This window comes from Antechinus flavipes, chromosome 3, assembly GCF_016432865.1.
Source record: "Antechinus flavipes isolate AdamAnt ecotype Samford, QLD, Australia chromosome 3, AdamAnt_v2, whole genome shotgun sequence".
NCBI lineage: Eukaryota > Metazoa > Chordata > Mammalia > Dasyuromorphia > Dasyuridae > Antechinus > Antechinus flavipes.
The window spans coordinates 153999969-154026671 of NC_067400.1; the positions used below are offsets into that span (position 1 = coordinate 153999969).

At 31.3% G+C, this 26703-nt stretch overlaps 1 protein-coding gene across 1 annotated transcript in view; it reads left to right on the forward strand.

The window, feature by feature from the left end:
• PCCA (propionyl-CoA carboxylase subunit alpha) overlaps window positions 1-26703 on the forward strand; it is a 459620-nt gene that overhangs the window by 219912 nt on the left and 213005 nt on the right. The window contains exons 13-16 of the mRNA XM_051984074.1: window positions 4824-4967; window positions 6299-6373; window positions 10844-10912; window positions 12864-12939. Of these exons, the coding sequence (XP_051840034.1) occupies window positions 4824-4967; window positions 6299-6373; window positions 10844-10912; window positions 12864-12939 (364 nt within the window). The remainder of the gene's footprint in view (window positions 1-4823; window positions 4968-6298; window positions 6374-10843; window positions 10913-12863; window positions 12940-26703) is intronic.

Consider the following 26703-nt stretch of genomic DNA (forward strand, 5'->3'; position numbering starts at 1 on the left):
AAATTGTGGTATATGAATATTATGGAATATTATTGTTCTGTACAAAATGATCAGCAGGATGATTTCAAAAAGGCCTGGAATGACTTACATGAACTGATGCTGAGTGAAATGAGAAGGACTAGGAGATAATCAAGTATATCCATAACCATATGATGATCAATTCTGATGGACGTGGCCATCTTCAACAATGAGATGAACCAAATCATTTCCAATAGAGCAGTAATGAATAGAACCAGCTACACCCAGCGAAAGAACTCTGGGAAATGAGTGTGAACCACTATATAGAATTCCCAATCCCTCTATTTTTGTCCACCTGCATTTTTTATTTCCTTCACAGGCTAATTGTACACTGTTTCAAAGTTCAATTCTTTTTGTACATGGACATGTATACATGTATTTAACTTATACTTTAACATATTTAACATGTATTGGTCAACCTGCCATCTGGGGGAGGGTGTGGGGGGAAGAAGGGGAAAAGTTCGAACAGAAGATTTTGCAACTGTCAATGCTGAAAAATTACCCATGCATATATCTTGTAAATAAAAAGCTATTAAAAAAAAAACCCAAAACAAAACAAAACAAATGCTTTTGTTTTCTGTGATTATTTTTGATCATTTTTCTTCAGTTTAGTTCAGCTCCTTAAATATTTACTAAGTTCTGATGTATTCAAGATATAAAACCAATAAAATAAAACCATTTATTCTCTTTAGGGAGCTTGGATTTTATCAAGCCAATATAACATATGAAAAAATAAGAAACAATTCAATTTGAAGTTTCATATAAAGACAATGGAATTAATCACAGTTCCAGAGAAGTTATGACTATACCTGCTATCCAGTTCCACATAAATGTTAGATTCAGAGGGTAGATTGATGTATTTTATGAAATATCATTAATTAATTTTTTTTATTATATAGAGATGTAAAAGGTTTTCGTTGTTTTGCTTTCTTAATGCATTAAGGAAACAAATTAGAACTAATGAACAAAATCAAAATTCTTTTGAAGTTTATTTCTTATTTTTGTTGTCATTTATTGGAATAAAGCTGATATTCCATCTTTTCTATTAGGTTCCTTAAATAAGCTTGCAAATTTGAAATCTCTTGGTATTCGGGTCCCTTTTGAATTACAACAGTATTTGTTGAATTTTTCCTTCAAGATTGCTTGTGTCTAATTATCTAGGAACATGAATTATTTCTTCTCTTGAATGAGAAATCATTGAGGATAAGGACTTTTTTTTTTTTTTCATTTTTGCTGTTGACCTTCAGTGCCTTCATGTAATTCCTTGACTTTAATAGATACTTGACAAATTTAATTACAAACTAAACAATCAAAGCTAAAAATATTATTTTTAAAAATGTAATTAAATATAAATTTTTTGTTCCTTTTAATCTTCCAAATTAAACGAAAAATGATAATCTTGTAGCAACTAAGCAACTATGTGTTCAAAAAACATGTCTAATTTTGCATCTTAAATTCTTTACGTCTCTGTCAGGAAATATGTAGCATTCATTAAAAAGTCTTCAGGAATCATGGTAGATTGTTGCATTGATGAAGGATCTTAAATCTTTCAGAAATATTTGTTTTTACAGTATTTTTAGTATTCTGTAGATATTTCTCTGGATTTTCTTTACTTAATTCTGCATTAGTACATATAAATCATTCCTGCTTTGTATAAATTCATCCATTTTTTAAAAACTTTCTTAATTAAAGATTTTAGTTCCCTCTTTTACCTAAAAAGAAGTGATTGATTTTAGTGAGATTATATTAATGAAATATTCATTGTAATATATAAAGAAAGGTGAGTTTGCTTAAATAAAAATCAGTTTTTAGCTTTGTTTTTGATTTACTCAGGATTTCATGCAATCAGCAATTCAGTTTTAGGGTACTGATAAGGTGGCACAGTGAATATTATACTGAACCTGAATTCAAGAAAACTCATCTTCCTGAATTCAAATCTGGCCTCAGATACTAGCTATATGATTCTGCCTTGTTTGCCCCAGTTTTCTCTCTCTCTCTCTTTTTTTTTTTTAATAACTTTTTATTGATAGAACTCATGCCAGGGTAGTTTTTTACAACATTATCCCTTGCATTCACTTCTGTTCTGATTTTTCCCCTCCCTCCCTTTACCCCCTCCTCCAGATGGCAAGCAATCCTTTACATGTTGAATAGATTACAGTATATCCTGGATACAATATACATGTGCAGAACCAAACAGTTTTCTTGTTGCACAGGGAGAATTGAATTCAGAAGGTATAAATAATCCGGGAAGAAAAACAAAAATGCAAGCAGCTTATATTCATCTCCCAGTGTTCTTTCTTTGTTGCCCCAGTTTTCTCATCTGTAAAAGGAGTGGAGAAAGAAGTGGTACATTGCTCCATTATCTTTACCAATAGAATCCAACTGGGCTGGGCTCATCAAGTGTTGGGAACAACTGAAAAAAAAATTTTTTTTTTCTTTCCATTAACGTAGAACATTAAATCTGGATAGTATAGATTTCCTTTTTTGAAATGGTAACTCTGGCAATTTGTCTTACTTGAGAAGACAATGTGAACATATGTTTGTATGTTCACTATCTATACCCAAGGATTTTGAAGCAAGGCATTAGCAACTGGAAGAGCAGCAAAGATTTTATATAGAAGGTAATACTTGAATTTTGACATCAAATAAGGCATATTGTATGCAAACTTACAATGAATTAGATGGAACAGAGATTGTGTTGCATATAAGAAGATTGAAGAAAGGGTAGGTTAGAAGAAATTTAAACTCTACACAGTAGAGGTTACGTTCGATCTTGAAGATAATAGAAGGAATCATTGAAGCTCAGTGATTATTGGTTTGCCAGTTAAACCTATGCTTTAGGAAAGTCTTGACTGCTAACTGATGGGGATTGGAGAAATGTAAGGCAGGTTGACGAACTAGAAAACTATTTCGGCAATTTATGTTAGAAGAGTTAAGTCCTGAATTAGAGTTATGTCTGCGAGAATGGAGAGAAGTGAACCTTATGCAGCAGATCTAGATAAAATCAGTTTGGCAATGTATTAGGTATGTGAAGTGAATGAAAGGGAACATTAAGGGATGACCTGAAGCTTCTGAGCCTCAGTAATGAAGGATTGTCATACAGTTAAGGCACATACAATTTTGGATTATGAAATAAATGCTGATCTTCACTTCAAATGGGTTCTTATGTATTGCTTACCATTTTGTAATATTATTATATAAGATCAATTTGATATTAGGCAACTCAACTTTGGCTCTCTGTCAAGAAATCTAAACTCCTTATCTGCCACTGAAGTTATGTGACAGTTTTGAGAGAGATGAATTTATATTTAAAATTTGAATAAGAAGTTGATGTTATTATTGAATAATTCTTTAATAATAAACCAAGTTTCAATAAGAAGTCTTTTCTTCTAACTGTAGAGTGAATATAGAATTGTCCAAAGTAAATTACTTTTCAAGTAATAATACTGTTTTCAAATGCTATTTAGATAAATACCATTTGTTCTTAACATGTAGATTATTTTATTGTATAAAATATTTAGTTCTACAAGTATATTCTTAAACTATCTAAGATTAGTCAGTGCCTTGTTTATCTTTCAAAAAACAGACATTTGTATATTTATATGGTTTGTAGCATTTTAATATCAAAATGTCTTAAAATATTTATTGAACCTATATGAACACACAAGGATAAGTGTAAATACTTTTTTTAAAGCTTTTAAAAATGATATTTACATTTCCTATGTAGGATAAACATCAAGATTATTATAATCATGGATTGTTATCATTCCTTTAGTATAGTTGAACTAAGGAAGATAGCTGTTTTGCTTGTAGAGCTTTCCTTGTATCAAAAATTAAACTGTAATATCCTGTTAAAAGAAACCACTGCAAATTCCTTAAAAAAATATATTTAACTCTTTTAAAAATTAGAATAAATCAATTCTGGCCAAATCTCTAATTGAAACTTTGTTAAAATATTATTTTCTTTTTCATAGGCTATTCATGAATTATATAAACAGGTTTAACAGTTTAATATTCTATACGTATTCTTAATAGTATTGACATCTTCGCAGCTATGTTTACATATTGGTTGTGTGTCTTTGCATAGCTTTTTTTTCTTTTCAAATGTGGAATAGCAAGGTAACCAATGACACAATTATCTTAAGAAGTTAGCAGCATTTTGCTGAAAGAGCAGAATGATTTTACTGGTTTTGTTCAGTTATTGTGCATGCTAAGCATTACCCAGATAAGTCTGGAGGGAAAAAAATCTGAAAGATCCATCTGCTCATTTCTGCTACACTGCGCTGATATAAGATTACTCTAATCTGGTTGCTTGTCAGGATGGGTTAGTGAAAGCCGATGAATGGGTGAGGTTTAGGATGGACTAGTTCTTTGGAAAATTATAAGCTCCCCTGTAGATGCCATGTTAAGTGTAGCAGAATAGGTTGATCACTTACTAAATTGAATGTTTCATTTGAAACACATGCCTCTAAAAAGTTAAAAAGTTTGTTTTAAAACTAAAATTTGAAAATTATATTTTATCAAACATTAATATGCATTAAGAAAAGCAACATATATTATTCACAAATACCTCCAAGAATTTGTTTTTTGCTTTACATGCTCTGTAATATACTATCTTTTGTGGATTCTTCCCTTTTTCCCCTCTTGAGTAATATTTTATTGTATGTTTTTCATTCAAGAAGAATGAACTATTAAGTATAATTAACCTAATTTTCACTTGGATTTGCGAATTCCCTCATTTGTTTGTTTGTTTACTTAAAAAAAAAAAAAAGGTATCTATTGACTGACAGTTCTTGACCTTGTAGGTTGAACATCCCGTCACTGAATGCATTACTGGCCTGGACCTAGTCCAAGAAATGATCCGTGTTGCTAAGGGTTACCCCCTTAGACACAAACAAGCTGATATTCCCATCAATGGCTGGGCAATTGAATGTCGAGTTTATGCTGAGGTAAAATGAGTTATGTTGGGTAAAAGGGTAGTAGTTCTGTACCAATTATAAATTAATACAAAGTGACGTGAAATTTTAGAATCTAAGTTTTGGATTGTATATGCCAGAACTGTAAAAATATATTTATTGAAATGTTTTGTATGTGTTAATTCAAAGTATTTATAAATTTTTTGGAAGTAAATTGTTAGTCATTTTCAGAGACAAATAGTTATATGTATTTAACTGAAATTAAAGTATTTTCATTTTGCAACATTGTGGATGTCTTTATAGATGTGATTTTTAAATGCTTTCCCAGGTAGAAATATTAAATGTCTTAATTATTCACTTAAAAATTCCCCCTAAAATTGGATACTATGCTAATTAGTTATGTTCTTTTAATAAGTATCATTTAATTAAAAATGTTAAGGCAAAAAATGCTTTCTTAATTTATTTTTCTTTGGTAATTATTTACTTCGTAGGATTTTTTTTGGAGAAGAAATTACCAAAATATGCATGATTATTAATTTAATTAAAACATTGGAACTGCATTCTTTTATTAAATTCTTTGAAAAGTAGTTCTACCTACCTGAAACAAAAAAATAGGAATATGGTGTTTAAAAATACTCAGCCAAAATAAATATTGGAATATAGCAGCATTTTCTATTTTCCACTTGTAGAAATCAAGGCCTTTCCTTTCATATATAAAGCAGTGATATTGTTATATTATTTTTACAATAATTAATGGTACATTCAGTATTTTGGGGCATCTTTATTTTTTCATTAATCTATTATTCCTTTTAATTGATTTCATTGTTTTTTTCTTTTTTTGTTGTGACCCACTTATTTGAGATTTATTTTGTTAATTATAGTATAATTATAAAACTCATTTATAAGTGAATATACATCATAGCATATAGTATCACTTTTCTCTTATGAATTGTTGAAATGTTTCTTTATATTTGTTAGCTTATTGTAGATTTTTATTAAAAATATATTTGACTCACTCCTCTAGTTACTCTGAATTCATATATGTTTTATGAATATTTAGATTGTTTTAATTTCTAAAAATGTGTCTTTGGTAAGTTTTAGTATATCCAATATTTTACCTTTTTTCACTAAAGTAAGGTGAGACTAATATTGGTCTCTATCCATCATAATTCTCTAATTTTTTAATGAACCTCTGAGTAGTATGTAATATGTCACACATATTCACATGTCATAATAGTGCCTGGAATGAATTATTTAGAAAACAACAGATTAAAAATATGTTACTGGAAGAAGCTCTAATTTGCTATGATTGAGCTTTCCTTTACTTCATCTAAGATACTGATTTCTTCTGTTTGCATTTCTAGGATCCCTACAAGTCTTTTGGTTTACCTTCCATTGGGAAGTTATCTCAATATGAAGAGCCAGTCTATCTTCCTGGTGTAAGTTATTCAAGCTTTACTATTGAATGAGCATTTAAAACCATATTGAAGAGACTTTTAATATATGGAAACAAGTTAAATCCATGTATAGCAAAATGCTTTTCAGAAGATCTAGCATTATTAGGAAGGTAAAAAGGCATTTTGAATAAAGATATTTAACTTTTTAAAGATGTTTTTGCATCCACAGAAGTATGAAAAATTAGTTATATATTTTTTAATATTATAATTTATTCTTATCATATAACTGTTCACACTATATATACTTGTAGTAATTACAAATTTACTTTCAAGATCCAAACCAACTGTATAACTGTGTTAGGGAAAAGGCATGTGTTCATTTTTTAATAGCTTTATAGCTTTGAGAGAATAAATCGCTTGCTGTAGTAAAAGAAAAGTGATTGTTTAATTTTGTGTATACATATATACACTCTCATCTGGGTTAATAATTATTTCCTAAATAGTTTTTGCTGCACAAAAAGAACAAGAATTTATAATCAAGGTAGTCAAACTAATAAATGCATATATATATATGAGACACTGTCAACTTGTGGAATGACAAGGCTGTACCATCTGTGAATAAGATTACTCAGTATGATAACTTGAATGGAATATTGTGAAAGATTACAGGAAGAATGCTAAATTTGAAGATGGTATTGGATATACGATATATTTCACTTTTTAAATTGTTTTTGCCCATGTGCTTTCAAAAAGGACTTGACCTTTTTGAGACTTGGGAACTTCATGCTGTGTTCAAAGCTCAAAGGCAGGAAAAAATGGTAAAGATTTAACTCCCAATTCATAACATTAAATAGTAGTTAAGAAAATAAGTGTCACAGGGACATATCTAAACATTTTTTTAATCAAACAAAAAAAGTATTAAATAAGAATTTACAATGATTACTCTAGTTGTTAGAAGTTTTCACCATGTTGTAAGAGCTAACAGGATGTCAAACATTTTGCCCTTGCAAGTTTTTGCAATTTGCAATTTTCAAACGTGAGACCTGTTGAAAGTACAAGTGATAATGGACAAACTATACCCCCTACGGTCTTTGTCCCACCAAATCTTTCTTCAATTAATGCTGCAGCAGGAGTTTTATGTAATAACATTTGCGCTTGTGAGCCATCCATAGAAAGAAAAAACAATTAAAATGCCTTAAATGTTCTGCTTACTGCTGTTATTTGCTTGTGTGAATGTTGCATGTCAGCTAAATGGACCAAGGAACAGATAAAGTGATTGGGTGCAGGAGAGTGCACACTAAGCTTTGTCTATCATTATTGCTGGGAGCAATCAAATTGATGCCAGCAGGACAGTAGATGCGTTGACAGCTGTAATTATGTATCTCCATGGTGATCACTTTTGGCCTGTCATGGAAGCCCACGAGTCCCCTCCCTTGCAAGCATTTAATCAGATTGGGCTGTCACTTGTCAGGTAGACATGGCGGGCTGGGAGTTGTGCTTAGGGGGAGAGGTGAATTGAAAATGAAGGGTGGGAGATGCTTGATAGCTTCACGTAGTCTATGTCTGATACTGAAGAAAAAAATTTTTTAATTATGCTAGAGGCTTCTGAACAATTTAGAGGATCTCATATGGAGTTTTGGGGGTGTTGTCTTCTTTTTCTCTCTTTTCTTTACATTATTAAATTAAGTATCAGCTCTTTTTTTAATGTGATTATTTGGTCCTTTTTGGGGACACTAGGTTATACACTTTCTAGAATTATTTGGCCTTGGCTTTCATAATTTTTTTTAAGTGTTCTTTTTCAAACACAACCTTTTTCTTTCTCAAAATTGCAGATTCGATTTTAGGTTTCTGGCCTCAGAATTGTTTTGAAAAGTAATGTTTTTAATGTGAGCTTTTGTTTTTCTCTGAAATAGTTCTTAATATATTTGAGTTTTCATTTTGAAATATTTGATGCCTATTTTATGTAGCTTTGGTTATTCCAATGCCATGTTTGATTTCTTTCAGTTTTATCCCTCCCCCCTCAAAAACAAAAAAAAAGGATAGTATGGTACAGTGGAGAGGTCATGGAACTTGGTTTTAGAAGACCAAAGTTTCAGGTCCTTTTTACTCCTTACTAGCTGTTTATTTAGTCTTGAATAAGTCACTTCATGCTTAGAGATTGTTTTCTTTTCTGTAAAATGGGTTATTTTTACCACAACTGCTGAGAATTGTTAAAAAGGAAGAAAAATGAAAATGAAATGCTGTCTGTATCTCCCCCCTCCCTCACCACCACATATATTTAAATGTGAGTAGTAATTATTTTTATTACTATTCAATCTGTTGGGTTTACTATACATATCACTAAAATAATATGATATGTGCCTTTATTAAGAATTTAAAGATTCTTTGGGTAGATAATCATGGGACTTCTTATCACCATTTTGTAATTTCATGTAAAATGATGCTGTCCAAGTTTCCTTACTCGTTGTAATCCTTTGTCATTCATGATCTTTATGATCCAGTTTATTTTATTAATTTAATTTATTAATATATAGAAAATGAACTGACAAAAGAATGGATTCAACTTGGAACATTGAAAATATAATATGAATCCAAAGTCAAAGAAAAACTTTTTGATTTAGACACCTTAATTTATCCTCACCTTTGAGAAGAGCACTGCTTTAAAGATAACACAATAATAAGATTACTTCTTTGCTTGATATTTGTTATATTAATATATATTTGGCAGAACTCTAATTTTATCTAATTGAATTGTATTTAAAATTTTGTTGATTAATTAAAATTCATTTCATTTTGCATTTTTAGAAATATAAGCATTGGCATAAATAATAATTTCCTCTATATTTGCAAGCACAGACATAACAATACAATGTATATCTTTTTATATTATCTTTTAAACATTTATAGGGATGCATAATTAACCAAAAGAATTAAACCTGTTAGTTTATATTTTGGTGTCATTTGTATAATAAAGCCATCATCTTACCCTCACGTGGATACCCTAGTCAAGAGGTTTTACATGTGGTCCCTTGATAATTGCCTAAATTAAAATATTAAAGGCCTAACAGCCGCTGTGTTGACCTTTTTCTGCCTTGCTGCAGACAGATGAGCTGTTGTTTATTAGAAAGGTTTCTTCCCACAGGTGAAAATCTTTCTGAGCTTCTAGTCTTCTTTTTCCAACCCTTTACAATGTTGTGTATCAAAGTCCTGCTGTTCTAGTAACTTCCATCAAATTCCTCTGTCCACAAGATCACTGGAATGTGTCTCTCAATCTTGAATTATTTTGATTACCTCTAAAATACCTCACATTCCAAAACTCAACAGCAACAATTTAATAAATATTTATTCCCCAGCAACTGCTCATTTTAAAAGTTTTATGTGGTTAACCTTAGTGGCACATTGATGAAATCAAACTGAGAGATGAAAACAGGAATCAGAGGAATACTAACTAACTTGTTGGCTAGTTAACAGCAATCAGAGTCTTCAAAAGAATATTTTGAACTTGTGCTGTTATTTTTTTCTCTCATGAAAATTGCAGATTGAGAGCTTTAATTGAGGCTATGTCCTTACAAAGCAAAGCCATGGATAAAGCTGTATAAACATTAAAGCCTCAGGAGAACAAATGCAACAGAAAAAAAAGGTATTTTACAGTTGAGAGGGTTAAGCATAAAAAGAAAGTGTTACATACATGAAAGCCACAGGACTTGTATTCTTATAATAACTGATAAGCTGATAAGCAGTATTCTAAAATTTCTGATGAATATACCTTAGTCAGGTCTCCATTAGAGCTCTCAGAAGAGTACAGTGGGGAATGTGTTATGGAAGGGGCAGCTCATGCCAGACTTTAGATGGAATACACCAAAAATAAATAGAAGATGCATTCTAAAATTCTACTTTCATAAAAACATTTTATTATCTGCATATGTTGCTCTGCTCCTTATGGTTGTTTCTTTTAGTGAAAACAAAGCAATTTCTGTATTTTAAGAGATCAAAAGTGCTTTTGTCTTTTCCTTAAAGGAGAAATGTTAATTCAGAGTAAATAATAAATGGGTGTTCTTCCTTAAAATAGGGAGAAAATTTAAAACATTCTGCATAAAAGAAAGAATACTGGGAAATGAATATAAACTGCTTGCATTTTTGTTTTTCTTCCTGGATTATTTATACCTTCTGAATCCAGTTCTCCCTGTGCAACAAGAAAACTGTTCGGTTCTCCACACATATATTATATCTAGGATATACTGTAACCTATTCAACATGTAAAAGACTGCTTGCCATTTATACATTCTGAATGTATATATACATTCAGATGAATGCAAGGGATAATGCTGTAAAAAAAATTACCCTGGCAGGGGTTCTATCAATAAAAAGTTATTAAATTTAAAAAAAAAAAGAAGCATTCTGCATAAAAAGAATGTTTACCTTTTAATTTGTCTGTAATTTGGCTTTTTTAAAAAGGTCTACAGAATATGGAATCATTTTTTATTGATTCTTTTCTTTTTCTCTTTCTCCTAGGTTCGAGTTGACAGTGGGATTCAACCAGGAAGTGAAATTAGTATTTATTATGATCCAATGATATCAAAAGTTAGTTGTTTTTCTTAACTTTCTCCTTTGACAATTTTTACTTAGATTTCAATGCGTGAATTTAATTGTAACTTTAGAAAATTTGGTTTTCATGATAATCATGTCCTGTATAAATCCTTGAATCATGAAGTATACATGGTGAAATTGAGAGCAGAGCAGATTTTTTTCCTTTTAAGGAATTTTAAAATGTCTTTTTCTGATTTTTTTCCTTTAGTCTTAGTTAAAAAATTTCTGGACAATAATAAATTATATGCTACTCTGTAAGTATTAATATAATAAGAAAAATAGTAAAATAAATGTTAAAATGAGTCAAAAGAAAAGCTAGTAAATCATGAGATCTAGGAAAAACATAACTGCTTTTTGTTTTCGTGTAGCTAGCAGTATATATTGGATGTGCATTACTGTTTGCTAGTTTGTAATTTGTAATTAACCAATCAAAAGTGTGTTTATTTAAGAGAGTAGAGGTGTTTCCTATTTGTTTTTTTAAGTTTATACCATTCCTACTAGCTTGAGGGTCTATCTAGCTGAGAAATATTTTAGAAATTCTTAAAGAAAATTTAAATACACCGAAAGTAGTACATTTTGGATCTTAGTAAGAGAAAGGAAAATTCTTTATTTTTTTTATGATGAGATTGACTTTATTCCAAAGATTCCTAAGAGAATGAATTATTTTTCCAGAATTGGATATATAATGTTTAAAGAATTTATCACTGTTCTTTTATGGAAACAATCATGTTTATTAAATATTCTGAAAGGAACCCATTTGATTTCTATACTTTTTGTATGTTAGTTTTTATAATAATGCAAAAGTTGTAGTGTTTCATTTAGGTATATTTTATCCATATGAGAAAATTTGTAGGTGCAAAACTTTGCAGAATGATTATAACCTGTATAAGTAAAAAATTTGGGGGCAGAAAAGATGGTATGTGTAAGAGGTAAAAAAAAAAAATTATCAACAAAACAAATTTCAGACTTCATCATTGTGGTGAATAGAGCTATATTAGAGATAACAAAACTTTTAAAAAATAGATATACATCTGTTTTACATTTACCATGTCATTTGAATACTCACAGTAAAATAAGGACCAAAAGTCTATAAAGTGGTTAATTCTAAAAAATAACTTAAGTAAAGCTGTTTTCAGAGTTCATTTGCTAAAACTGATAGGCCTAGCACAATAGGCTAAGAATACATACATTTGTTAAAAACAAACAAATAAACAAAAAACACTAAAGGATATTTTTGTTTTAGATCTGACTGAAGCTAGTTGCTTCACTCAGAGTTGTAACATATTAACTTAATTTTTAAAAAAGTTTTTTTCTGTAATGTTAAAAAAATAATTGGCAAGGATGTAGCACTGATTCAGTTGGACACAGCTTCTTGCATCTATATTTGCCAGATGGAACTCAGGAAGGTATGTAAAGCTGAAGAACTTCTTTTGCCTGGGTATTTATACTGAAATGACCAGGAAGCTATTACTGTGGTTTGAATCTTAGTCCCGTGGCCAACTAAGTCTCAGGGACAACTTCTTTTTCTTTTAGGAGAAAACTAATCTAGCTGCATGGGATAGATGTTTCTACTACCATATCAAATAAATGTAAGCATTCTGAATCAGATCTCTATTAGCATAATGGTATTTGGAAAAAGACAACAAACCCAATAGAAATAGTGGGATCTTAATATTGCTTAGATTTCAGCTTACCTACTTGCTTGTTTTTAAAACTAATGAACCATACAATCTTACAAATACACACACACATGCATGCACGTGTGTACACACACACACACACACACACACACACACATTTTTAAAGGCAATTTTGGAAAACTTTTATACTGTGTGTGGATGTATCTGTGTGTGAAAGAGAGGGAGAACATTTCTATTAATGTAAGTTGTCATATTTTTCTTAAATAACTGGTCCAAAATAAATCAACATTTATTTTTGTATTTAGTTAATTTCTTATGGTTCTAATAGAACTGAAGCACTAGAGAGAATGGAAGCAGCTCTGGATAATTACGTCATTCGAGGTAACTACAAAAATATGAGATTTGTCTTATGGTATTATATGATGTATTGGCATAAACTTCAGGAAATGGTTTACAGATATAGTAATTAGTAAATAAAATAAAAGTTTTTAATAATTGCAAAATGAAATAGAAAAGTTTGTATTAAAAATAGATTACTACCAGATTTTGCATATGAATTCTGAATTTAAAGTTTTTAAATTTACAATTCATATTTTATACTATAGTTTGCCAAAAAAAGATTATAAATTTGAATGTTTTCTAATAGATTCAATGAAACATGAAGAGTTAAGACTATTAGAAGAACTACAAGCTATATTAATTGGTTAATATGTTTTCTTGCTTACTACAAGGTATTTTTCTGGTTTTAGTTTAATCAGTTCAAACAATTAATTGGTAGTGAATGTTAACATTTATAAAAATATTTTAAAATATGATCATGATAAAGCCTTGCAAATTCAGGCTAGTTTGGGAAAGTTGTCTGAATTTAACAAAGTCTGTCTTTTCTTCAATTTCTCCCATTTTCAAATTTCTTTTTGGTAATTTTCTCTCTCTTTTCCAACTATTTGTTCTTTTCTCATGCATGCACTGTTTTTTTCTCTTTTCCCTTTCCCCAATTCCAGTTCTAATTAGCATAAAAGTAATACTGGTGATAATCAGTATCATGCCAAGGAAAGTTGGGAGTTTCAGTTCATATTAGACATAAATGCCAAGGCCATGTGAAGCCCTTCAAATTTCCTAGACATTCTGTTTAGATTCACCATCCATTTTATGCTTCTGTTTTTAAACACTTTATTCTTTTGTTATCGTTTTTCTTTATATAAGTCATTTCAACTTTCCTTTTCTTTCTAATAAAGAAAAACAATAGGAAAAAAATATCGAAAACCTTGATCACATTTTGAATGTAGATCCCTTCTCTCCTTTTCCATTCTACTTTCACAATTTCCTACCTCTCTGAGAAATTCATTGATTTTTCATTTACAAGGGTACAAATTCTTTTTAGGGATATTTTTTATTTTCATTGCTGTAACTGCTATGTATACTTGGTTCTGCTTTGTTTGCACTGAATTAGTTCTTACAAATTTTCTTGTTTCTCTGAATAGAGTCAAAATATGTTGGAGGTAGCATTTAATAAGTTAAATTTGTTCTAAATGAACAACTAAGTTGAGATGTCTATCAGGTTTGGCAATGTTATTCTATATTTTTGGTTAAGATATTACTACACATGGTGAATTATGAATCAACTTACTGAAACTGTGTGAGTAGTTGAAATCACCAAAGCATTCTAAACACAAAGAAAGGAGCAAAATTGGGATATATACTTACTTGATCATTTTCAGTTTTTTCCCCAAGTACTTCCAAGATAATCTATTTTTCACTTGTCTTAAACATTGTGTTTTTTAAATTTTACTTAAATTCTTACTTTATTTTCTACAATTCTAAGATTTAAAAATACTTGATTGTAGGTTTTTGTGCATAGATTTGACTGAATTAGTAATATTAAATCTGTTGCTCACTTCCTATAATTGGCATTATTTGCAAACTTGATGTTATGAGTTAATTCAAATACTTTTTTCAGATTTAATCAAAACATGATAGAGTACTTTTGTTATTGTCCTGGAGCTTTATAATACTTAGACTACATTTAAAAAACAAAGTCATTTTGTAGAAGAAAATGTTGCTTTTACTCTCCAGTAAAGCATCTACAAAATAGAATGTCTTGAAGGATACCTCAATAGATGTTCTTCATTTGATAGGCTTCTGTCTAATTAGGCATCACTTAGAGAAATATATGCTCTATTAAGTGTTTACTGTTGTCATTAGTCATTACATACTTTTTGAATGCCTACCTGTGGTAGGTGTTTAATTTTGGAAGATAACACTTAAGATTGAAAGATAGCACTTTTAGAAGTCACAAGAACCCTGAATCTATAGTCAGGGGACTGGCAAATATTGACTCTCCCACTGTATAACCTTGGATAAGTCACAATTTCTTTGTATTAGTTTCCAAGTTTGGATCAGGTGTCTCATGAGTGCTTTATAGCTCCAAACCTATGATCCTGTAATATAATTTGGAGTTAGAGGTCCCTTTGGAGATATGAGATGTTATCAAGCATATCAAGCATGTGATGACTATAAGTGAGGGTAGATTCAAGAGAAAGAATATTTTCATTATGATTTGTAGAGGTGTTCTAATCTACTATTATTCTGTCTTTTCTTTTAAAATTTAATGAATTCCCATTTTTTCTTTTATTCATTACTTGAATTCCTAAGAGTAAATACCTTTCCTCTTAGTTTGTTAACAATTCTCTTATTCCCTTTCCTACTCCTCCCATATCCCATTTCACCACTATGCATCTCTTCATTATGCATTCTGTAATTCCCTATTAAAAAACTTTCTTTTATTTTAAAACCCCTTTCTTTCAGTGTTTCTCATATCCTGACATTTACAAAGACCTGCCTTTCCTGGATAACACTTTATTGGCCTTCTTTTTCATTTCTGTTTACATAGGTATTGACTTCTCCTTATTATTGTTACCTCTTGATTCCACAGTCATTCTTTTGCCTTTCTCAAGAACTTTTGAACCCATTTCATATTTTTCTTCCTTGTCACATATCTTCTATACTTTTATTAGTGTATTTCAACATGTGTTTATGTCCTTACATATCAGTTCCTCAATTTATTCAACTTGGTACAAAGAAATGATTAGACATCACAGATCTTGTGGTTACTCACAGGTGTTCAATTTATATAATTAATCTCATTTTTCTTATAATCTTCTTGGTTTCTTCATTTGATATGAATTTATATAAATTTTTCCATGCTACTCTCTAGTAATCAAAGTTATCATTCATTCTATCATAACAAAATTACTTTGTATTCATTTGTTTAGCCATTTCTCAGTTGCAGGACATTTAACTGGATTTCTGTGTTTTTGCCACCAAAAAAAATTCTGATACATATATATAGACACACACATATGTACACACACATATACATATATACACACACACATATACATACATATGTATATATATGTATATATAATTTAGATATAGATTAGTACTTTATTATTAGTGGCTTCTTTGTGTAATAATCTTATAGTGGAATCTTTGGATCAAAGAGTATGGCTATTTTAGTAACTTTTAAAAATAATTCAGAATTGTTCTCTAAAATGATTGTATTGATCCTCACATTATGCCGGTCTTTCCATAACCGCTCCAACACTGATTTCCCATTTTGTGTTATCTTTGCCAATTTGGGGATGTGAAATGAAACCCCAGGATTGTTTTGTTGTACATTTCTCTTATTATTGATCTGTTATGATCTTTCATATGTCTATTAATAGTTCTGTAATTCTTTTGAAAATTTAATGTTCTTTGATTACTCATATTTTGGAGAGTAGCTCTTTGTCGTGTGCGTGTGTCCCCCATATACATATGTATCTCTATATATTTAATCTTGAACTTTCATGGGAGTAGCATTTTTAGAAGTGGCTACAAAAGTAAAAAAAAAAAAAAAAGTGAGTGTTGATGTGTTGATACATTAAATCTATAGGCATGAGGTTCTTGCTACCAGCAAAACATACTCTTCCACTAGGGATTACTGAAAATATATTTTTCTCCATATAATTTTTTATTAGAAAAACATTAATTCTGATCTTGTGCACTTTTCCTAACACAGTAACCATGAAGTAATCCATAAAATGCAGTACACATAATAAGAACAATAACATGCAAAACTTACTGTCTTGCTAGTAGTTCCCTAGAATTATGTTACCTTCCATGGTAAGATCTCAATTTAAAAACATTATTTCAGATAATACTATGTGGCTGTAAATGTTTCTGCATTAGTTGTCCTTTGAAAACCAAGGAACTTTAATCACTGCTGTTGGAAAATGCTGAGATGGGTAATATCTCAACAAAACCTGTAACACTGAATATATAGGAAGCTTTTTATTTTTTTATTTTTTTTTAGTTTCTAATTTTTAATTTTATTTACTTTTTAAAAAATTAACTTTTTATTGACAGAACCCACGCCAGGGTAACTTTTTACAACATTATCCCTTGCACTCACTTCTGTTCCGATTTTTCCCCTCTCCCTTCACCCCCTCCCCTAGATGGCAAGCAGTCCTATACATGTTAAATACGTCATAGTATACCCTAGATACAGAAGGTAGAAATAACTCGGGAAGAAAAACAAAAATGCAAACAGTTTACATTCATTTCCCAGTGTTCTTTCTTTGGGTGTAGCTGCTTCTGTCCATCATTGATTCATTGAAACTGAGTTAGATCTCTTTGTCAAAGAAATCCACTTCCATCAGAATACATCCTCATAGTCTCACTGTTGAAGTATATAATGATCTCTTGATTCTGCTCATTTTACTTAGCATCAATTCATGTAAGTCTCTCCAAACCTCTCTGTATTCATCCTGCTGGTCATTTCTTTTTTTTTTTTTTTTCCTCATTTTTTCTAACTTTTTTTTTTTCCCTCTTTTTTTTTTTTTTTAAAAGTAACTTTTTATTGATAGAACCCATATCAGGGTAATTTTTTTACAGCATTATCCCTTGCATTCACTTCTGTTCCGATTTTTCCCCTCTCTCCCTCCACCCCCTCCCCCAGATGGCAAGCAGTCCTTTACATGTTGAATAGGTTACAGTATATCCTAGATACAATATATGTGTGCAGAACCGAACAGTTTTCTTGTTGCACAGGGAGAATTGAATTCAGAAGGTATAAATAACCTGGGAAGAAAAACAAAAATGCAAACAGTTTATATTCATTTCCCAGTGTTCTTTATTTGGGTGTAGCTGCTTCTGTCCATCTTTGATCTATTAAAACTGAATTAGCTCTCTTTATCGAAGAGATCCACTTCCATCAGAGTACATCCTCATACAGTATCATTGTTGAGGTATATAATGATCTCTTGGTTCTGCTCATTTCACTTAGCATCAGTTCATGTAAGTCTCGCCAGTCTTCTCTGTATTCATCCCGCTGGTCATTCCTTACAGAACAATAATATTCCATAACGTTCATATACCACAATTTACTCAGCCATTCTCCAATTGATGGGCATCCATTCATTTCCAGTTTCTAGCCACTACAAACAGGGCTGCCACAAACATTTTGGCACATACAGGTCCCTTTCCTTTCTTTAGTATCTCTTTGGGGTATAAGCCCAGTAGAAACACTGCTGGATCAAAGGGTATGCACAGTTTGATAACTTTTTGGGCATAATTTCATATTTCTCTCCAGAATGGTTGGATTCGTTCACAGCTCCACCAACATTGCATCAGTGTCCTGGTTTTCCTGTATCCCCTCCAACATTCATCATTATTTTTTCCTGTCATCTTAGCCAATCTGACAGGTGTGTAGTGGTATCTCAGAGTTGTCTTAATTTGCATTTCTCTGATCAATAGTGATTTGGAACACTCTTTCATATGAGTGGAAATAGTTTCAATTTCATGATCTGAAAATTGTCTGTTCATATCCTTTGACCACTTATCATTTGGAGAATGTCTCGATTTCTTATAAATTAGAATCAATTCTCTATATATTTTGGAAATGAGGCCTTTATCAGAACCTTTAACTGTGAAGATGTTTTCTATGGGAAGCTTTTTACAAGAACTATGAGGTCCTTAATAGGATACTGATTGCTCCACAAACTTGTGTGATTGTCTACCTATTATTGTTTTCCTCTAATGTACCTAACTGGAAATGTTTGTGGTTGTCAAGGCAAAAGTGAAATTACTAACATAATTATGCAGATGCTTTAAGTGGGGAAAGTTGAATATGTGAATGTTGACAATTGACTGTATATAAATACACACACACACACACACACACACACACATATATATATATGCACAAATATGTATGTACGTGTGTGTGTATGTGTGTGTATGTGTTTAAATACACATTTGTATCTTGGATAGCAAACCCACCTAATAGAAAAAAATCGATACTCAGATTTTTTCCTCACTTAAACACATTTCTTATCCTAGATGCATTAATTCGGTTTGTGCAGAAGCCCTTTGATTTCATATAATCAAAATTATGTATTTATTCCTTCATAATTGCCTCTATCTCTTGCTTGATATATTTATACGACCTGATCCTCTTATAATTTTCTTATGCTCTATTATGAGGGAGTTGTGGCTGAGGAGATATCAAGAAGGAACATAATTGCTCAGAGAATTAGAACAAATTTAACCTAATCCAGGTGAGTAAGGGTAGCAAATTTTACTAATCACAATGTCCTTATGGTTGATAATCAAGTTTCAGTCTAAACCATCCACTAATTGATTGCTCCTTAGGTCTGTTTCCCATTAAGTCCCCATGGATCTACCTAGTAACAACAATTAGATATAAGCGATATAAGGGAGGAGAGCCAGGAGATCTGGGCTCAATTAGGATACAAGCCGTATTGTATGCCCAACCCATTATTTTAGATGTAAAGGGCAAGGAAGTCATATATATTTACATGCCTATGAATAATAAATTGCTTGACTTCTAATTCTTTGAGCAGTTATGTTCCTTCTTGATATCAACTTTGTCTAATAAAACTAGAAAGAACTATGGCAGAAATTAGCTTGACAACATCTGATACCATATTATGTAATAAACTCAAAATGGATACCTGATCATACATGTAAGATTCATTTTTGATCACTAACTGACCTGCCTATGCATCATGTACCCAACAATTGGCTTGGTCAGGTACACTGAGAGTTAGAAACCCAAGGAGATAAAAGGTAGGAGGAAGATAAAGTTGCAACTCAGGATCCTGATTCTGTCTTGGAATGTTATTCCCCAAACCATCATTTGGCTGCTAGCCTAGTCCTTTCATCCATCTTTGAGAAAAGAAATAATTGTGGAGATGGGATCAACCTTTTTCATAATTATCAGAAACAGTTGCTAACTAGCTACTACCAATGGAAAGATCAGCTCAACAACTTTGGATAGATAGTAACTCCAAGGCTGCCTTTCTTACTTCATCAGGAAATAAGGAAAGTTGTTCTCTTCTTTGCTTAACATTACATCTTTAATTTCTTTGTCTTGTTTTATTGCTATTGTAAGCATCTCTGGAAATAGATGAAATATTAAGCATCTTTGCTTTAATCCTGTATTTATTGGGAAATCTTTTATTATGTCCCCATTGCAGCTGATTCTTACTTCTTGTTTTAGATGGATATTATATTTTATGATATCAATAAAAAATTCCCTCTCTGCCTATACTTTGTGGGGTGTGTGTGTGTGTGTGTGTGTGTGTGTATGTGTGTGTGTGTTTAAAGCATACATTAAATGTTATCAAAGGCCTTTTCTGCATTTATTGAGATAATCATTTGGTTTTATGTTCTTGATGATTTTTTTTCCCCCTAATGTCTATCATTCTTGTAATTTTAGCATAAAATCAGTTTTGTACTGATAAATAATTTCTTAAATGAATTACTATAGTCTGTTAGGATTTTATTTAAAATTGTTGAATGAATAATAATATTTCTCTAGTTATTTTCTTTATCTTACTCTTGTTAGGGTTCTAGGACTAGTGTAGTTTTATGATTTCTTATATCATGATATTGGACACAAAATTCTAAATCCTAAAATAGCACAATGAACAAACTTAAGATGAGTGAAGTATTTTAAACTTTTAATATATTCTTGTAGATATGGGGTATGAAGCTCTGCATGAATATATACACACATAGAAACTGAGTACTCTTATCCTATTCCAGAATGCACCCTGCCTCTGCTCCTCATTGGAATGAGATTTCATGTGCTTCTTGATGCTTCTTTTTCATGTTACTCATTGGTATGTTTTCCTCTCCTACCACAAACATTCCATTTCAGAAAATGGCTAGGCAAATAAACCCAGAAGTAGAGAAATTAATATTCATAAAACAATGCATACTCCAGCTAAGCTATGACCTTTATCATACTACTACTAGTACCACTTCTTCTTCTTCTTCCTCCTCCTCTTCTTTTTTCTCCTTCTCCTCCTCATTCTCCCCACCCCCCCAGTTTTACTCACTTTTGCCTGGTTTCAGAACTCTCCTTCTGAACTATTTCCTTTTTGGAGCACCTGGATTTGCTCTATGGAAACATAAAACTGTCTATTGTTTCTCACAATGATATTTAGGTTTTTTGATTTTTCATTTTTGGGGAGGTTTATAAACTTAAAATATCTCTCTAGTGTTAACCTCTTCCAGTTTCATCTCTTGGGATCATATAGTGTGGTGAGCTTTTTCTTCTCAAAACGCAGCCAGGTGATAAAAGTTCAGATCTTTTATTATCTCCAATATAGCCCGGTTAGCTTAGAGGCCTATCTCTCTGCTTGGTTCCAAGAGCTCCCTCCGAATGTCGCCAAATCCAAAGGTCTGGTCCTTTAGCCTTTGCCTCTGCTTTCTTCAGCCTCCAGCCAGCTCCAGTCTTCATGTCATTCCGGTGAAATCTGACCGAGAGCTTCTGTCTGTTTCTTTTATCCAAGAGGGAGGAATTGTGGGATACGAGAGAGAGGGATTATGGGTTTTCTCCCATAGTGCTCTCTGGCCCAAAGAGCTTCAAGGGAGGTGTGAACTCATAAAGGTACAAAGTTTACTTTGTGCAGCTGGCATACTTGTGAACTCCAATGAGTAAAGGTGTAAACACAAGCCTTGTATTAATTAGTCCTACTTAGTACCTCGTTTCAGGTTCTGCCCAAAACATCTTCTTGTAAGATTAGATCAACTCTAATTAGTTAGCAGTTTGTAAGGATTCCAACAATATAGCTTAGTTAACTCTCATGTCAAGCTTTCTTCAGACTTCTTTTATTTAGCTTCTATTCTTTCTTCCCTTCCTCCCTTCCTCCTTTCCTTCCTTCCTTCCTTCCTTCCTTTTAGATTATTTACTAAGAATGTGGTTTTAAAAGCCATCTTTTTTCCTTTAGACATTGCACTACATAATTTCTTTCACAAATTATAACAAAGATCTCTATCTGGATTCTAAGTAACTCTTGATCAAAGGAAAAATTTACATTTATGTGTGTTTTTATTACATACATATAATATCACATATACATATATAAATTGTACATTTTATACATATATATGTATATACAAAATATACATATATGTATATTATCTCTGAAGTGATGAGGATCCTAACATCTTTCAGAGTTGTTTTTCTCTATGATGTTATTTTATAAATTGTTCAATTTTTGTTTATTTTGCTCTCTATTTTTTCTCAAGGTCTTCCCACCTTACTCTGAAATTGTCCATTTCATAATTTCTTAAGGCATAATCCTTTGTCATTCATATTTCACAAATTGCCATTTCTCAATTAGTTTCAAAATTTTTCAAAAGATAAAAATATTTTGTAAGTAAGGACTCTTTTCTTCTTTCTTTGATTTCTTTGCTGACTTAGCCTACTGTTATACCTAGATCAAATGATATTTACAGTTTACTAATAGTTTTAAATTGCTTCGAGAAGGCTGGATTATTTCACCGCTTTACCATCAATGTAACAGTGTATCTGTTTTCCCACAGCCTTTCTGACATTTTTTACTTTCCTCTTTTGTCATCTTGGTCAGGTGAATTGGTATCAAACAGAACTTCAGAGTTACTTTGAGAGGATTTTATAATTTTGATCACTTTGATTTATTCCTTTGAAAATTTTCTGTTCATATATTTTTAACACAAATTTATTTATTTGGGAACTTTGATGTATTTTAATCTGTTTCTTTATATATCTTAGATGTGAGATCTTTTTTTAGAGAAATTTGTTGCAATGATTTTTTCCCTTAAATTATGCATAAATCATAAGATCATCAGAGAAAATGAATTCATAAAATACTTACAGAAGAACTTTGCCCATTTTGAAATTACTCTAGTGTTATCCTAAATTATTCTGGTATTATCCTAATTATTTCAATTTACAAGATGGAAGGAAATGATCCTATTTATAGGGCTTCTCAGGGTATTGCTGATAAAAATTTCTCTCATCAAAAAACAAAATCTTTCTTTCTATTAAAAATATTAGTAGTTAGATTATGAGGACTTACTCATCCTACTGAGATTTGAAGGATAGTCTACTCTGGATAAGAGTGGCTTTTATCCATCACAGACATGCTGACTTCATCGAAGAAGCGTTCCCTCCTCAGTCTTATTCTCTCATGTGTAAGAAGAGCCCTAATTTAGGATTGTAGGGCAAGTTTCAAAGTTAGTTCAGATGAAAAACACAGATTCTTTGTAAAAGCCACGTTAGTTCTTTTATTTTAATATACATATTAATATATTTATATAGCTATTAATGCAGTTGAGAGCATTTAATATTCTTTTTATCTTACACTGTTGAATGAAGATTGACATGTATGTCTTAGATAATCGTTATTGCATTTTATATATAGCAATTAAGCAATCCACTAATAAGCAACCATTTATTAAGACTTCCATGTGCCAGGAACTATTGTAGTTGCTGAGGGTACAAAGAAAAAATTCCTATTCTAAAAATCTTCTTTCTAGTTTATGAGGTTACCACATAGTAGGATGTTTTTTCCTTGCTCTTGTCATATTTTTGATGGTCTGAAGAGTAATTGCTATCTATAGTCACTTACTCTAATTGACCAAGCTTTTCATAGGCAAGGTTAACAATCTCAAATTATAGCTCAAAATTGTAGTCCAATTATACTTTCTCTTACAAACTTAAATGCTGTTTAAAGCATTTCACATTAGTAAAAATTCTTAACTATTTTCAGAGCATTTAATTCTTGTTACAGTTAAAATAAGACTTACGTGAATAGAAGCCTGAATATAATTTAACCGTTTTTTGAAAATATAGAAAATGAACAAATGATTTTTGTATTATATATTCTTTCCATTTTCCATGAAAATATTTCAGGAAAATATTTTTTCCTTTCACAGAATATTTACTATCAAATATTTTAAATGATCACATAGTTTGTCAGTCTTCTAATTTTCTGTCTCATCTTCAAAATTGCTTATTGTTTTATAAACAGATCAGGTACTTTTTAACCATTTAAAAACATTTAAACAGAACATATTTTTTCCCCCATCAATGATGGATTAACATGTTACATGCTTTTTTACTCATTACTGTGGTGTTGTCTTCTTTTTCTAAAATATATGATAGTTTTCTGTGAGCAGGTTTCTTGGGGAGGTTTTCTGGAGGCAGCCTTTGTTTCAGTTCAGATCAATAATCACTCCAAATGCAGCCAGGTGTTAAAGTAGTTCTTTATTGTTTCTTCCAAAATAGCCCAGTTAGCTTTCTTTGGTTCTGAGAGCTCTTGTTGCTAGCTTCAGACTCTCTCTGAATCTTGGTTCTGCCCGACTGCAGATTAGTTTCTCAATCTCCCAAACTGAACTCTTACTCTGTCGATCTTCCAAAGTGACTTCTGGCTCTAGCTCAACTCCGACTCATAACTTCTTCTGAACTGACTCTGACCGACTCATTGAAGCTCTTTTTGTGCTCAGTGTAAAAGGTTGACTCCTCCTCCGAGAGTAGGATTATGGGAGGTATGAATTCACAAAGTTACAAAGTTAACTCTGTGTATCTCCTGTACTTGTGAACTCTAATGTGCAAACTCATAAAGGGTGCAAACCCAAGCACACAAGCATTGCTTCCATCAATTACAATTAGTACCTTGTTTCAAGTTCTGGTCCATAACATCTCCTTGTAGGATCAGATCAATCATACTGAACCATGCTAAATTAGATAATTATTGTCTCTATCAATGCTAATGACTTAACGCTTTGTAAGGATTCCAACAATCACCATTCCCAGTGCATTGCTCTATTAATTGTGCTTCATAAAGACAGAGATTGAATCTTAATTTTCTTTATATTTCACTTAAATATATTTGTGTTCTTTTTGTATTAATGGCTGTTGTAACTAATTAAATGTTATATCTTCATAAACTGTTACTCCAGAGAATAGTCAGTCCAATTATGATATATTTTCTTATGCTCATTGATATCATCTATTTCTCTCCTGGTGGTTTTTCTATCTTCTTCAAAGACTGGCTTCTTCTTTTTATTTTGATCTCCTTCTATCATGCACAGTGACTTCAGAATATATCTTGATTATCCAACTAAAATATCTTGATTGTCCAACCATGTGACTTCAGGTGAAAGAAACTTTCTGCAAAAGAAACTTTATTAACTGAAGTGTCCTCTGTCTCTACAAAATAACATTTAGTTGCTTGTATGACTTAATATTATATTGAAAGAATATAGGGTATGTACAGAAAAGCTTAGTACCTCTGGTGTGAGGGCTGCTGAGTCCTTTTCAGGGCTGTTTTCCACCTTTAGTGTCTATCCAACTCTTGTCTGTGGTTCCATGAATTGGCTGTATTGTCAGCAGCTACTCCATGGTACACCATTTTTGGTAGACAGGCAGATTGACAATAACTGGGAGTCTCAATCCCTTTGTAAGTTAGGGGAGGTATCTTTCCCAAGTATGTGAAGTCTTTCCCTGGTGGAAGGGGCAGATAAGAACAATTCATTCCAATGGCCATCAAGGCTTTTTTATTTTTGTATATATTGCTTTCTTGTTTCTGCTCAGTTTACTCTATATAAATTTATACATTCTCTGAAATCATCTTTCTTGTCATTTTTTTTGTGTGTGGTGAATAAAATTTTATTTTAGTCATATTTTATTTAGCCATTTCCCAAATGCTTAAGTGATAGTATGTAATATAAGGTATCTCATTAGATTCTGGTTGATTGTTGCTATTCTGAGATATTTGATACAAAATTTTTTCCCAGGTGACCTTTTCCCTTTGATTTTTCTATCACAATTTTGTGGTGCAAGAACTCTACAATTTTTTGTAATTAAAATAATCTGTTTTAGGTTTTTTAATTTTATGTATTCCTTGGTAAATAAATAATTCTTCCATATATGGCTTTGAAAGGCATATTATTGGTGGTTTTTTTTTTAATTTCTATAGTATCAGATATTTGTCACATTTCAGTTTTGTATGTATTGTTTTGTAATTTATCAGTTATACATTATTGAGATCCATTATTTCTTATTCTCCCTTATCTAGTATTTTTAATAAATATTAAATGATTTTGATGATTGCTTCTTTATAATATAGTTTGAATAACATGAACTTGTCTGAGATAGCTAAAACATTGAATGATAGGGTTCAAAAAGATTTTGATGTAGCAAGATATGCTAAATCTTATAAGTTAACATGATGAGATATAATAGAGATAAATTTAACATCTTATACTTGGATTTAAAAAAAAATTACTTTCCTAAGAATAAGTTGGTGTCCTAAGAATAATATGATGTCATCACACAGGGATTTATTTGTCTTAAAAAAAAACAAAAACAAAAAAAGTTATTTAATGTCTGTTTTTGGCTAAACGCTGTAGTAAGTATTAGAGATACAAAAAAAAAAAAAAAGAAAAGCCAGTTCTTACCCTGAAGGAGCTTACCATCTAATGATTTATGAGTTTTAATAGCATATGAGTTGTATAAGTCCAAAAATTTGGAATATCAGCTTAGAAAGTTATAATAGGATTATAGTATCATGCATTTAAAAACAGTAGGGGGACCTGTATGTGCCAAAATGTTTGTAGCAGCCCTGTTTGTAGTGGCTAGAAACTGGAAAATGAATGGATGCCCATCAATTGGAGAATGGCTGGGTAAATTGTGGTATATGAACGTTATGGAATATTATTGCTCTGTAAGGAATGACCAGCAGGATGAATACAGAGAGGCTTGGAGAGACCTACATGGACTGATGCTAAGTGAGATGAGCA